Consider the following 13,733-nt stretch of genomic DNA (forward strand, 5'->3'; position numbering starts at 1 on the left):
ACACACACACACACACACACACACACACACACACACACACACACAACTACCACTTCCTAAACTCCAAATCTTTGGTATTCAAAGGCATTCTCCCCCCTCTCCAATTCCAATTTCCTTTCCACTCTTCTTATATTCTTTTCACTCCCAGATACTTGATAGTCGCCTGACACTCCCTTCCTTGCTGTTCTAGCCACAAGCTGTTCTGTTCCCACTCAGTGCATTTTGCGCTGGATGTCCACCATTCATGAAATTCTCTCCCTCCTCATCTCTGCCTCTGACTGACTTTCTTCAAGTCCCACCTAAAATCCCAACTTCTAAAATCTAGCCTTTTGATTTTCAGAGGAAAAAAATCCAAGCTTTCAATAGCTATCTGAAAAAATGCTCTAAATTACTAATAATTAGAGAAATGCGCATTAAAACATCTTTTTTTTTTTTAATGAGGCAATTAGGGTTAAGTGACTTGCCCAGGGTCACACAGCTAGTAAGTGTCAAATGTGTGGTCTGAGACCAGATTTGAACTCAGGTCCTCCTGACTCCAGGGCCGGTGCTCTATCCACTGCACCACCTAGCTGTCCCCTAAAACAACTTTGAGGTACCATTCTCATACCCATCAGATTGGCTAAGTTGACAAAAAAGGAAAATAACACATACTGGAAAGGCTGTGGGAAAATAGGCACACTGGTACTCTGTTAATGGAACTGTGAACTGGTCCAGCTATTCTGGAAAGCAAGTAAACTGTACATAGCCTTTGACCCAGCAATATTGCTACTAGCAATTAACTATCAGAAATATTAATATTGCTACTGTAGTAATACTGCTACATCCCCAAAGAGATAAATATATTTGTAGCAGCTCTGTTTATGGTGGCAATGAATTGGAAGTACAGCCAGGGGATGCAATGGATAGAGCACTGGGTCTGGAATTAGGAAGGCTCATCTTTATGAGTTCAGTTCTAGCCTCAGACACTTACAAGCTATGTGATCCTAGGCAAGTCACTTAACCCTGTTTGCCTTAGTTCCTCATGGGTAAAATGAGCTGGAGAAGGAAATGGCAAACCTCTCTAGTATCTTTGGCAAGAAAACCCCAAATGGGGTCATGAAGAGTCTGAAATAACTGAAAAATGATTCAGCAACAAAAAAGAATTGGAAACTTATGAGATGCCCATCAATTGAGAAATAATTGAACAAATTTTTGCATATGTATGTGATTGAATACTATTGGATTCTAAGAAATGATGAAGGAGATGGTTTCAGAGAAGCTGGAAAGACTTATATGGTGAGCAGAACCAGGAGAACAATTTATACAGTAACAGAGCTGTAAAGACAAAAAATTCTGCAAATGTTAGAAATTCTGATCAACACAGTTCTAGAAGATTTACAATGAAATGTGCTATCTCTCTCCAGATAGAGAAATCATGAACTAAGAGTGTAGATCAAAGCATATCTTCCTTCCTTCTTTCTTTCCTCCCTCCCTCCCTTCCTTCCTCCCTCCCTCTCTTCCTCACTCCCTGCCTTCCTTCCTATGACAGATTTCCCCAAAAAACAAATTTGTTATTTATTTTTGGCATTCATTTAAAAAAAAGTTTAGTTTCTAGTTCTTTCTCTGCCTCCCTCCCCTCCCCCACCTTGAGAAGGGAAGAAATGTGTGATATTAATTGTACATTTGAATTCGTGTAAAACATATTTTCGTACTAGCCATGTATAAAGAAATTGGAAAAAAAAAATCATGCTTCAATCTGTACTTGACTGATGTACAAACTGATGTGACTCCATCAGTTGTCTCTCCGGCAGTAGATAGCATTTTTCATCACAAGTCCTTTGGAATTATCTTGGACCATCGCATTGGTCAGAATAGCCAAGTCACTCATAGTTGCTCATTATCCGAAATTGCTGTTACTGGGTAGAGTGGTCTCCTGGTTCTGCTCGCTTCACTTTGTGTCAGTTCATATAAGTCTTCCCAGGTTTTCAAACCACTCTTCCTGCCATTTCTTTTTCTTTTCTTTTTTTTGTAAATGGTATTTTATTTTTTCCAATTACATGAAAGATAGTTTTCAACACTCACTTTTATAAGATTCTGAGTTCCAAATTTTTCTCTCCCCCTTTCTTCCCTCTCCCCCTCCCCAAGATGGCAATCAATCTGATATAGGCTATACATGTACAGTCCTATTAGACAGATTTCCACATTAGTCATGTTGTCCAGGAAAAATCAGAACAAAAGGGGAAAATCACTAGAAAGAAAAAAAAAGGGAAAGTAGTATGCTGTGATCTGCATTCAGATTCCATAGTTCTTTCTCCTGATATGGATAGCATTTTCTAACATGAGTCTTTTGGAGATGCCTTAAATCGTTGTATTGCTGAGAAGAGCTAAGTCTGTCAAAGTTGGTCATCGCACAGGGTTGCTGTTACTGTATACAGTCTTCTTCTGGTTCTGCTCTCTTCACTCAGCATCAGTTCATGTAAGTCTTTCCAGGTTTTTCTGAAGTCTGCTTGCTCATCATTTCCTATAGCACCATGGTATTCCATTACATTCATGCACCACAGCTTGTTCAGCCATTCCCCAGTTAATGAGCATCCTCTCAATTTCCAATTCTTGGCCACCACAGAAAGTGCTACTATAAATATTTTTGTGCATGTGGGTCTTTTCCCCTTTTTTACAATCTCTTTGGGATGCAGACCTAATAGTGGTATTGCTGGATCAAAGGTATGCACAATTTGATTGCCCTTTGGGTGTAGTTCCAAATTGATTTCCAGAATGATTGGATCATTCACAACTCCACCAACAATGCATTATTATCCCAGTTTCCCCCACATCTTCTCCAACATTTATCATTTCCCTTTTTTGTCATATTAGCCGATCTGATAGGTTGTCTTAATTTGCATGTCTAGTGATTTAGAGCATTTTTTCACATGACTATAGATAGCTTTAATTTCTTCATCTGAAGACTTCCTGTTCATATCCTTTCACCATTTATCAATTGGAGAATGACTTGTATTCCTATAAATTTGACTCAGTTCTCTATATAGTTGAGAAAACACATATATCAGAAACATTTGCTGTAAAAATCGTTTCCCATCTTTCTGCTTTCCTTCTAATCTTGGTCATGTTGGTTTTGTATGTGCAAAACCTTTTTAATCTGATATAATCAAAGTTGTCCATTTTGCATTTCATAATCTTCTCTATCTCTTGTTCGGTCATAAATTCTTCCCTTCTCCATAGATCTGACAGGTAAACTATTCCTTGCTTTTCCAGTTTGCTTATGTTATGACCATTTATGTCTAAATCATGTGCCCATTTTGACCTTATCTTGGTATACAATTTGAGATGTTGATCTCCTGTCATTTCTTATAACACAATAGTATTCCATCACAATCACATAACATATACATATTCATAATGGGGAAAAAAAAAACTGGACAATATCCCTGCTGCAGATAAATCCTGTTTTTCTCATTCCCTCTTAATGCTAATGCCTTCCCTCTGTTGATTATCTCCAATTTATTTTGTATATTTCTTGTTTGTCCATGGTTCTTTACATGTGTTCTCTCCCATTAGATTGTTAGCTCCTTGAGAGCAGTGATTGTCTTTTTTTTTTTTTTTTTTTTTACCTTTCTTTGCATCTCCAGTGCTTAGCGCCTGTAGTAGTTGTTTAATAGATGCTTATTAATTGACTGGAAAGATTTTTTTTTTATCTGACAGGAACTACTGGAAAAATTGAAAAAGAAGTTTGGCAGAAAACAGGTTTATATCACCATCATATGCCGTATACCCTAATAAGTTTCAAAGGAATAATTGATCTAAATGTGAAAGGTTACATGATAAAAACATGTAAAAAAAAAAAAAAAGAAGATTGTATCTTTCACTAGCATAGAAAAGGGAACTCATGAACAGATTTTAGAGGAAATTATCAAAGTCAAAATAGGTAACTTTTGATCGTGTAAAATTAAAATTGTTTTGCATGGACAAAATAACCAGAATGAGAAGAAAATACAGATTAAGAAAAAAATTTGTATCCAACTCAAAAACATTCAAATGAATCCATATTCTCCTAGATCTGTGGGTTCTTTCCATTGATGTAGACTTTGAAACACCAGAAGTGGTGCTTTGAGTTTTGCCTTTAAGAACAGATAAGCGAGAACCCATATGATGTATGTGGAGTAGAGGTGAAAAGGGAATGTTTTCCAGTCATGGTGGATGCCAGTGTGAAATCATGGAAGTGAGAGATGGATGAAATATGAAGTATTGTGTAGGAGGAGTCTTAGAGAAGGCCAGTTTGGCCAGATTGCAGTGTGGTGGGAGACCTGCTGTGGTGTTTGATGAGGATAGAAGACTGGCCAGGTTGTGAAGGGCTTCCCCAGCTAAACAAAGATTTCTTTTTTGTTCCAGATGCAATAGGGAGCCACGGTATTTATTGAGTAGGGGAGTGAGTAGGTCAGATGTGTGCTTAAGAAAAATAACTTTGGCAGCTCTTTAGAAGTGATTGATGTGTCAGAACAAAATGCATCAATTATTTGTGGTGATAAGAGAAGAATATGCGAAATGATTTAGGAGGTACAAAGCAGGGAGTGATTTCTATCTTCTGTGCAGATGAGGTCAGTGCAGTGTTCGTGGAGAACACATTTGAGTTAGGGTGGATACTTTTTAAAAAAATTTTCTTTATTAATTTCTTTTGATTTATCAACAATCATTTCCCATAAGCTTTTGAGTTTTAAATTTTTCTCCCCCTCCTTCTCCACCTCCCTTCCCAAGATGGTGTGCAGTCTGATACAGGCTATACAATACATTCCTATTAAACATATTTTCACATTAGTCATGTTGTAAGGAAGAATTAGAACCAATAGAAGGAACCATAAGAAAAAGAGGAAACAAAACAAAACAGAAGGAAAAAAAAGAGCAAATGGTATGCTTTGATCTGCATTCAAACTCCATAGTTCTTTCTTCTTTGTGGATAGAATTTTCCATCATGAGACTTTTGGAGATGTCTTAGATTCTTGCATTTCTAAGAAGGGCTAAGTCTATCAGTATTAGTCATTGCACAACGTGGCTGTTATTGTGTACAACGTTCTCCTGGTTCTGCTCACTTTACTCAGCATCAGTCAATACAAGTCTTTCCAGGTTTTTCTGAAGTCCGCCTGCTCATCATTTCTTATAGCACAATAGTATTCTACTACATTCGTACACCACAACTTGCTCAGCCATTCCCCAACTGATGGGCATCCCCTCAATTTCCAATTTGAGTGGATACATAGGACACATAAAAGGGAAGCAAGGTTATTCTAGATTGAGGGGAAAAGTATGTGCTTTTAGGAAAACTAAAAAGTGGTTTGGGCTCGATTGGGGAGGATCGTGAATACCCCTCTCCAAAGTTATTGCCAACTCTTTCTCCGTCTGTTTGCTTCTTGACCTCTCTGCAGCCTTTGGCAGTCAGTTACTCCTGGACACTCGAGCCTTTCTGGGGTTTCGTAATGAGACTCTCTCCTGCTCCTCTTGTCTCTGCTCCTTCTCTGTGTCCTTTGCTGATTCTTCATCCAGGTCTGCCTTGGTGGGTTTTCTCCAGGGCTGTGTCCCGGACCTCTTCTCTCTTGGGAATCCATCTCAGCAGCTCCCATCGGGTCAGTTCTCTTTATGCAGGTCATTCCCAGCTCCGTCTCTAGCCCCTTGCATCTCTGCAGAGCTGCTGTCGTGGTTAACTAATCGCCTTTTTGAACATCTCCCAGCTGGAAATTCTGTAGGGGCCCCAGCTATGACGTGTACAAACGCTTTCCTCTTCTGAATTGATTTCCTTAATGTTATCTAAGGTGTCACCATCCTCCCCGTGTCTCCCAGACAGTGTTGGCATCATCCTTGACTTATTCTCATTTGCTCCTCATACTCAGTCCATTTGCGTATCTTGTTTCTGCCTTCGTGACACCTGTTGCATACACTCTCTTCTCTCCACTGGCCTAGTCACAACCCCAATTCTGGCCCTCCTTACTTCTTGTTGACTGGAGAATTGTAATAACTTTGTCATTGGTCTAACTACTTAAGGTCTCTTCCCAACCCCTCCTCCATGCAGTTATGAAGGAGTGGCGCTCTAGCTAGGTCACCCCACCTTCTTCCCCCCCCCCCCCCCCAATCCATTCCTCAGTGAGCTTCAGTGGCCCCTGATTCCCTTCAGGATCAAGTGTGAAAAACGCTTCATAACCTGGACCCTTCCTATCTTTCTGGTTGTCTCCCAGCAGTGCTGGTGTACTTGCTGGTCCTCCAGCATGACCCACCAACATCCGCTCTTTCATCTCCTTTGGATATGTATGTTTGTTTGTTTGTTTTCACCAACTAGAATGACTGTCTCCTCACCTCTGCCTCTGACTTGATCTGACTTCCTTCTGGGCTCAGCTCTGGGGTGGGGAACCTGCTGCCTCAAGGCCACATGTGTGGCCCTCTAGGTCCTCAAGCCCTTTGACTGAATCCAAACTTCACAGAACAAAGTTCCTCATGCCCACCTTTTGCAGGAAGCCTTTCTTCCCTCCTCCCCCAATGCTAGTGCCCACCTCTTTCTGATTGCCTTGGGTCTGCTTTGTAGATTTCTTATACGTACCTATTTATTCCCATCTGAATGGCCTTTCCTTGAGAGCCGGAACCGTGTTTTTGTATTGCTTTTGCTTTGTACTCTTAGTGCTTTGCTCGGAGCCTGGCACATAGGAGCATGATAAATCTTGAGGATTGACTATGTTAAGAGTACAAAATTCAACAGTGTAATAAAAAGCTGCTATATTCAATATATATTCCATGCGGGTTCCTAAACTGATTTATTCATGTGAGTTGGTGTCTAAAGATGACATAAAGGACTCTGGGCCCAGGCAAGACTAGCTTTAGCTGGGAAGTATTTTACGATTTCCTCCCTAGAAGAGAGACAGTTCCAGGACGTGACTAGTCAATGGCCTGCCTTGCAACATCTTTCTACACTGGCTCCTCTTCATACTATGAAAATTATCACTGTTTTCTAAATTTCAGATAATCCAGGCAGTGTTCTCCACTTGTGTAGAGAATTCTAGAATATTAGACCCCCTCCAGGGTCATTTTGTTTGAACTAAAAGCTTGTTTTTGATTTTTAGATGAAACTATTATTAGATGAATTTTAGCAGAATTCATTTTTCCATTTGAGTATAAGGGGCCTGTTAACAACAGAGTGAATTACACACAATGGAAAAAATGAATCTTTGACATTTTGCAGAATTTTCTAAGCAGAACTAGAAACAAACTCTCTACTGTTCACATTGCTGTGTTTAAGGTCTCAGTTATGCTTCTTGTGCTGACCCCTCTCATTCTTTGAAATATTTGCATTTTGAGTCAGTATGACTGTTGAGCTAGAGCTCTTACTGGTGAAAATTAATGAAACTGAAAGAAAATTAATATTTTGGCCATAAGATGACAAGGTATAAATACAGTTTAATTAGTACATTAAAAAACATGTCAAGTTTGAAAAGTAAAAAATGCTATCAAATCTGGTAAGCTGTCAGCGGTTTAGCAAAGGGTGACAGGTCTACAGAATGTTGTCACTTGTAGTACATTTGAATTAGTTCACTGGCTCTAAGTATCCAGTTCAATACGCATTTTATTAAGTGCCTACTGTGTGCCAGGCACTGGACATAGAGTCTTAGCCTTCTGTTTGTAGCAAATACACTGTTAGAAAAAATGGAAAACATCAGTTCTTATAAGCAAGTTTTCTGGGTGCACCCATTTTAATGTGGACAGTGTTAGATAGTTCTTCCCAGTGAAATGAGTTTGGAATTTTGAGGATGAAAAAAGGGCTTAACTGTGTAACTCGTGTGGATGTGGCACTCTCAGGTTAGCATAGAGCTCTGATCATCTTCTCATTTGAGCCTTAATTCTCTGAGGCATAAAAAAGACTGTAGATTTAGAGCTGGAAGGGACCTTAAATTTTAGCGTTTGACAGTCAGTCAGCAAGCATTTTTTAAGCACTTTCTGTGTGTCAGGCCCTCTGGTAAGCACTAGGAATGCAAACAGAAGTGGAAAGAAAGGCAGTATCTGCCCTCCAGGAGGTGACAGCCTAATGGGGAAGACCACACCTACAAGGGAGCTTCAGAGGTGAGGGAGAGGTAGGAGGTGCCTGGCTCAGGAGGATGGCAGAGCCAGGCCAGCAGGCAGCCTGCAGAAGGAGGAAGTAGCTCTTCAGGAGGTGGGTCCTCTCAGGGAGTCTTCCCCAGGGGCTGTCGTCCAGCTTACCCATTCACCTCATAAAGTTGGAAGCAGATTTTTGAATCCAGGTTTCTTGGCGCTGTCTACTCTGTCAGACCATCTTTTATGATAAAAAGTAAAATAATTCAGTGACTGACGTGGTTCCATTGAATTCCAGTTGAACATGCTATGATGTGTACGTGTTACTTTTGCAGAGTGTTTGTCAACCCATACAAGCACTTTGTCATGCATACAGGGTACTTGGTTTGTGTGGCCACCAGAGTGGGCATAGTGCCTTAACCTTCAGCTATAGATGTGTGATCCTTTAACTTGAGGGCGAGGGTCAAGGGAAGTTTTTAAAAATTTTTTAAGGATGGGGATAACTGTAGGTGTTGATAGGCAGCAGAGAAGGTTGTAGTACGTAGAGGGCGGGAGGGTGGGGAGAGAGAGAATCTGATTGGAGGGGCGGCCTGGTAGAGAGAATGGAGGCATTAGCTTCAAGGCCCTTGGTGAGAAGGGTCATCTCTTCATCAGAAACTATAGTGAAGGGAAAGAGAATGAGCCAGCGTGTGAGGACATGCATGGCCAAGGATTTAGTCTGTTCTGGGGAAATCGAGGTCTCAGTGAGTATAGGAAGATGCGAGGAAGAGGTCTAAGAACCATGGAAAGTTGTTAATGATAGAACAGGAACTGTGGAAGGGAGTTGGCAGAACAGTATTTCAGGTGCAGAGAATGGGAGGCTGAAGGGAAGAACTTGTTGGTGTTTTTTTTATTTAAATAAAACTTCATGATTTTCAATGAAATTGTAGTTAACCGTAATGACCAATGCTAGCTTAATTTTTTTCCCCCTTAGCTTCCAATTAAAGCTGGACAGCAGACTACACACACCAAAGTCAGCACTGAACACAACAAGGAGTGTCTTATCAACATTTCCAAATACAAGTTTTCTCTGGTTATAAGTGGCCTCACCAATATTTTAAAAAATGTTAACAATATGGTAAGTATTTGATTTGCTCTTTTTACTGGGGGTATTTTTGAATATTAGTCATGGCATAATTTTGGGAGGACTTTATCCCCTAACTTGTACTGGAGAAAGTGTTTAATAAATTAGCCTGTCTTGTAGGAAAGCACAGGTGCAACATATTCCCCCCCTTGTTCTTTCATTTAAAGTTTTTCATTAGCTTCATCTATTAACGGTGACCCTCTTGGTTGTTGATCAGAACATGATTTAAGGGCCACTCAAAAACATACAGAGATTTGGTTGCTAACCTTTTCTGAATATATTTTTAAAATGTTTTATCCTCTGGAACTTTAAGCATACTCATTTAAAAAATATCAGAGTGGGAACAAAATCTAGCTTAAACGCATCATGAATGAAATAGAGTGTTCTAGATTTACAGCGTAGTATTGATCTTTATGGGCCCATGGTAGGGTTTCCTTTCTTCACCCTGGAGCCCACACTGGATCCTTCGCCAGGGTAAGGCCCAGCTGCCAGGATAATTGTCTTGATGCCACTCCCCTGGTACCCAGTTGATGAAATCGCTCCCTCTGCCCTGCATTCCAGATTCTATTGGCTCTTTCTAATCTTATTTCTCCTCAGTCTACAAGAAGACTGTGCTGCTCCCTGGCAGCTGCCCTTTGGCCCTCATTCCCAGCTTGCTTGGTCAGCCTCTTTTCTGGGGCCTGGCCAGTACTCTCACCTCCCCTGTCAATTCTTTTTGTCTCATTTGCTGCTTCAACATTTCCTTCAGACCTAACTTAGAACTTTGCAGTTCCAGAAAGCTTCCCCAGGGTACTCCAATCTTACACTTTGGTTATGAATGAACTGGGAAAGATGTGGCACATATGTGTGAAGTATTTGGTTTTTTAAGCAAATTCTACATGTAAAAATCCTAAAATGTGAACCAGATAAATTGGGAGAGTGGTAGTTTTCATTGTTTTCAAGAAAGAGTTCACCAAAGATTTTTGTGAACTAATTCACTTCTTGTACATTTACATATGTAACCACAGACTTTTTTTTAGCCCCAACTCCTTAAGGATCCCTTCTAGTGCTCAAAGCAAGGCATGACTATTATTTTCCTTTTGGGTATGTGTTATATTGTTTCTGATCACTGTCATATGCTTTTTCCCAGTTAGAATGGAAGCTCACAAGATATCTCTACTCACCAAAACAGGATAGTGAATGGACCCATTTGGTGTTCATTGAGTACTTATTAAATGAATGAAATTCTCCTGCACATAGGTTGTCATTAGCTAGTCCAAAGAATGTGACAACTTGAATTTGTAATACTTGGTGGCATTATAGTTTATTGCAATGAAAGATTTTAATCTTTATTACCTGTGTGAGTGAAAATGGGATTAAATATAAGGTGATGATGTCAGGATTCCAGGTTAAATATGTGCCTAGGTCAAAACGGGACTGATTTTGTAAATTCAAACAGGAAGAAAATCTTAGGGTCAACAGAATGGATGATTCTTTTAAATAACGACATTATTATTAGTCTGTAGGTTGTCTTTTGCTAGAACTGGGAGAAAATGAGTATTTTTCACTTTTGACATAATATTTAAACCAACCCTCCAGAGATTAAAGGGAAGAGTTAATTTTGCTTGATTGAACATCTAATTTTTTAGACTTGGTAGAGTAGGTAGGCAGGGGAGAGTCATTATTAAAATTTAGTGTTCCAAATGTTTTTCCTTTCAGAGAATATTTGGAGAAGCTGCTGAAAAGAATTTATATCTCTCTCAGTTAATTATTTTGGATACACTGGAAAAATGCCTTGCTGGGGTAAGTGATTTGGTAAGTCTTGTGAATTCGATCTTGAAATTGATCAGCTGCATTCAAATGTTTTAGGTATGCGTACAGAGAAAAGTGATATATCTTTGTACTTAGAACACTTTAATTGCACTTAAATTTTGTTAACTGAATTGATCAGGTCATACATTTAATGTGTGTAAAGGGAAATAATTTTCCTGTCTTTAGCACATCAATTACGTAATTGTTGCTTTCTTCATATGGTTAAAATACTTACCAGGGTTAGCAGAACAAAAATTTGACCTACTTTTCTCCTTTCTTTAAAAAAGATTCATGCCTTTTGGGAAAGATTTTATGAAGATGTCAGCATTTTATTTTATTAATTTTTGAAAAAGATGAGTTTGTTTATTGTATTTAAAAACAGAATGGCAAAGATGACTATATTAAATTTTTCACTATGATCTTGTTAAAAATCTATAAAAATAAGTTATTTTATTAGTATTCAAAATCATTATATGGACACATTTAATTATTTTTGTTTATATTTGGGTAGAAGGTCAATTAATTTCTACTTTTAGGACATCGACATTTTTTATTACCCTGGGGAAGTAGGATTTAAACAATCTATATAATTTAACTCTCTCTCAAATTGGCAATCAACAGGTTTAGAAAATGGGCCAGCCTTTTTTTTTTTAATTTAATTTTTTTTATTTAAAGCTTCTTATTAATGCTGTCCATTCTCAATATGGAGTTGAAGTGGAGGAGGAGTAGATTAGGGGATGGGGTGGGAAAGCCACACAGCTTTGCACCTTCTTAAATTAGTGCTTCTCAAGTGTCTTTGTTACTTTGAAACACAGAGTTGTGTATTTCTACTTAATTGAATACGTCTGTGTTTAATGAAACTCATTTTTAATGTGGGTTATTATAATTTAGTGAATTCTTGGTTTATAAAACACTTTCCTGAGTTAGGTAAAGAAAAGCAAGTCCAAAGCTAACTAGGACTTTTGGCTGATCCTTTATTTAGAATTTTCTCTTCACTAACCACTCTGAGTAAGCATATATATTCAATAAGTATGAGCCAGTGGATACGAACTTCAAAAAACTATGGCCAGTGTTATTGACTAATCCATGACACTTTGTCCTGTGAGTGTGTGTGTGTAATAATACACATGGCTATGATTTCATCAGGGTAGTAAACTGAGCCTTAATCTGCCATGACCCTGTGGGGGAGCCCATCTGTGAGTTAGAATCTTAGCAAGGTCCCTGGGAGCATTGGGAAGTTGTACCTTGCCCAGGGTTCCTTCTCTAGGGGCTATGTGACAAAGGTGGCGCTGGAATCCTAGTCTTCCTGGCTCTGATCATTGTACAGTACTGCCTCATGTCTTGGGGACAGCTTAATGGAAATAGAAACAGATGTGTGATGCATCTTGGATAAGAACTTTAATTTACATGTTTAAAGAGCATTAGTTTGCATTGTTGAATTTCCTTAAATTATCCCAGTGATTCTGTGGAATACTTTGAGATTTGTCTTTGTAGATGGAGATGTGTTTGAAAGCAAGTGGAGGCAATTTTTTAAAAACTGAGCCAAATATTATCAAGACACCATGGTTAGTGATGGTGTACTGAGGGAATACTTGAAACTAGGCTTAGGTTAGCCAGATGACAGGGACCACAACTCCCTAGTCTTCCCTTGGTTAATTTGATGAGCTCTATTGGAGAAATCTCGAAGGATTGGTCCTTGTGCCTGACTGGCATTCTTAATTACCAGATTTCAGTTTGGATGACTGAAAGGGATTAATTCGTGTCAGAGTCAATGCTTCCATCACGTAACAGTTTCTTAGTAATAGGTTAACTCATCTTAGCTTGAATTGTGAACATTTTCATCTTGCTCTGATAGGGATTTAATTACAACTGGTAGCAGAGTAAGAATGAAAAGGATAATTTTATTCTCTCCTACTTGTGTGAATTTTGGAAATGAGCTCATGGGACTGAATTGATAATCACTTGGGCAGTGATGGCCTAGGGTCTGGACGGCTATGGAGGCCTTGGCTCAGAAGGGTGCTCACCAATGGTTTCACCAAAGACCCTGAGCCAACTCTGTTCCACATTGTCTCTGTGCTAAGGTGTTTTTACTACATGGAAATTGAAACAAGTCAAATCTTGCTCTTATTTCAGCAGCCAAAGGACACAATGAGGTTAGATGAAACAATGTTGGTCAAGCAGTTGCTGCCAGAAATTTGCCATTTCATTCACACCTATCGGGAAGGGAACCAGCATGCGGCTGAACTTCGGAGCTCCGCCTCCGGGGTCCTCTTCTCCCTCAGCTGTAATCACTTCAACGCGGTCTTCAGTCGTATTTCTACCAGGTCAGTGTGCGGAGCAACACGGACTTCAAGCAGAGATGAATAAAGTGCATGGTGCATCTTCACAGAAGGCTAGAAGTAAATACTTCACAAAGTACACACAAAATCAATACAGAGTAGCTTTATAGGTGGGTGGGTGGAGGCACTAACAATTGGGACAATTGGGGAAAGCCTCTGGGAGGCCCGTGGCGCTTGGATTGAATCTTGAAGGCTATGTCTAGGTTCTCAAAAGGCAGCAGTGAGTGGACAGCATTCCAGGCTGGGGCACAACCTGTTATGGGCCAGTTCAGCTGGTCCACTGAGGGTGTATGTGAGTGTAGTGTGGGAGGGGGCTCTGGAGCCAGATAGGAAAGGGTGTTAAAGGCCAAATGGAGAAATTTCTATTTTATCTTAAAGGCAATAAACAGAAAATACTCTGAGGTTTTTGAGCAGGGGAATGGTAT

At 39.5% G+C, this 13,733-nt stretch overlaps 1 protein-coding gene across 14 annotated transcripts in view; it reads left to right on the plus strand.

Annotated features, from left to right (window-relative positions):
• NF1 (neurofibromin 1) overlaps nucleotides 1–13,733 on the plus strand; it is a 246,780-nt gene that overhangs the window by 33,856 nt on the left and 199,191 nt on the right. For 9 of the 14 annotated variants that reach the window (XM_027862574.1, XM_027862586.1, XM_027862578.1 and 6 more), the window contains exons 2-4: nucleotides 9,029–9,172; nucleotides 10,877–10,972; nucleotides 13,103–13,293. In XM_027862574.1, coding sequence (XP_027718375.1) covers nucleotides 9,029–9,172; nucleotides 10,877–10,972; nucleotides 13,103–13,293 — 431 coding nt within the window. The remainder of the gene's footprint in view (nucleotides 1–9,028; nucleotides 9,173–10,876; nucleotides 10,973–13,102; nucleotides 13,294–13,733) is intronic. The other 5 variants (XM_027862579.1, XM_027862584.1, XM_027862587.1 and 2 more) reach the window with 3 other exon arrangements.

This window comes from Vombatus ursinus, unplaced genomic scaffold (genome assembly GCF_900497805.2).
Source record: "Vombatus ursinus unplaced genomic scaffold, bare-nosed wombat genome assembly UNPS02014768.1, whole genome shotgun sequence".
Lineage (NCBI taxonomy): Eukaryota > Metazoa > Chordata > Mammalia > Diprotodontia > Vombatidae > Vombatus > Vombatus ursinus.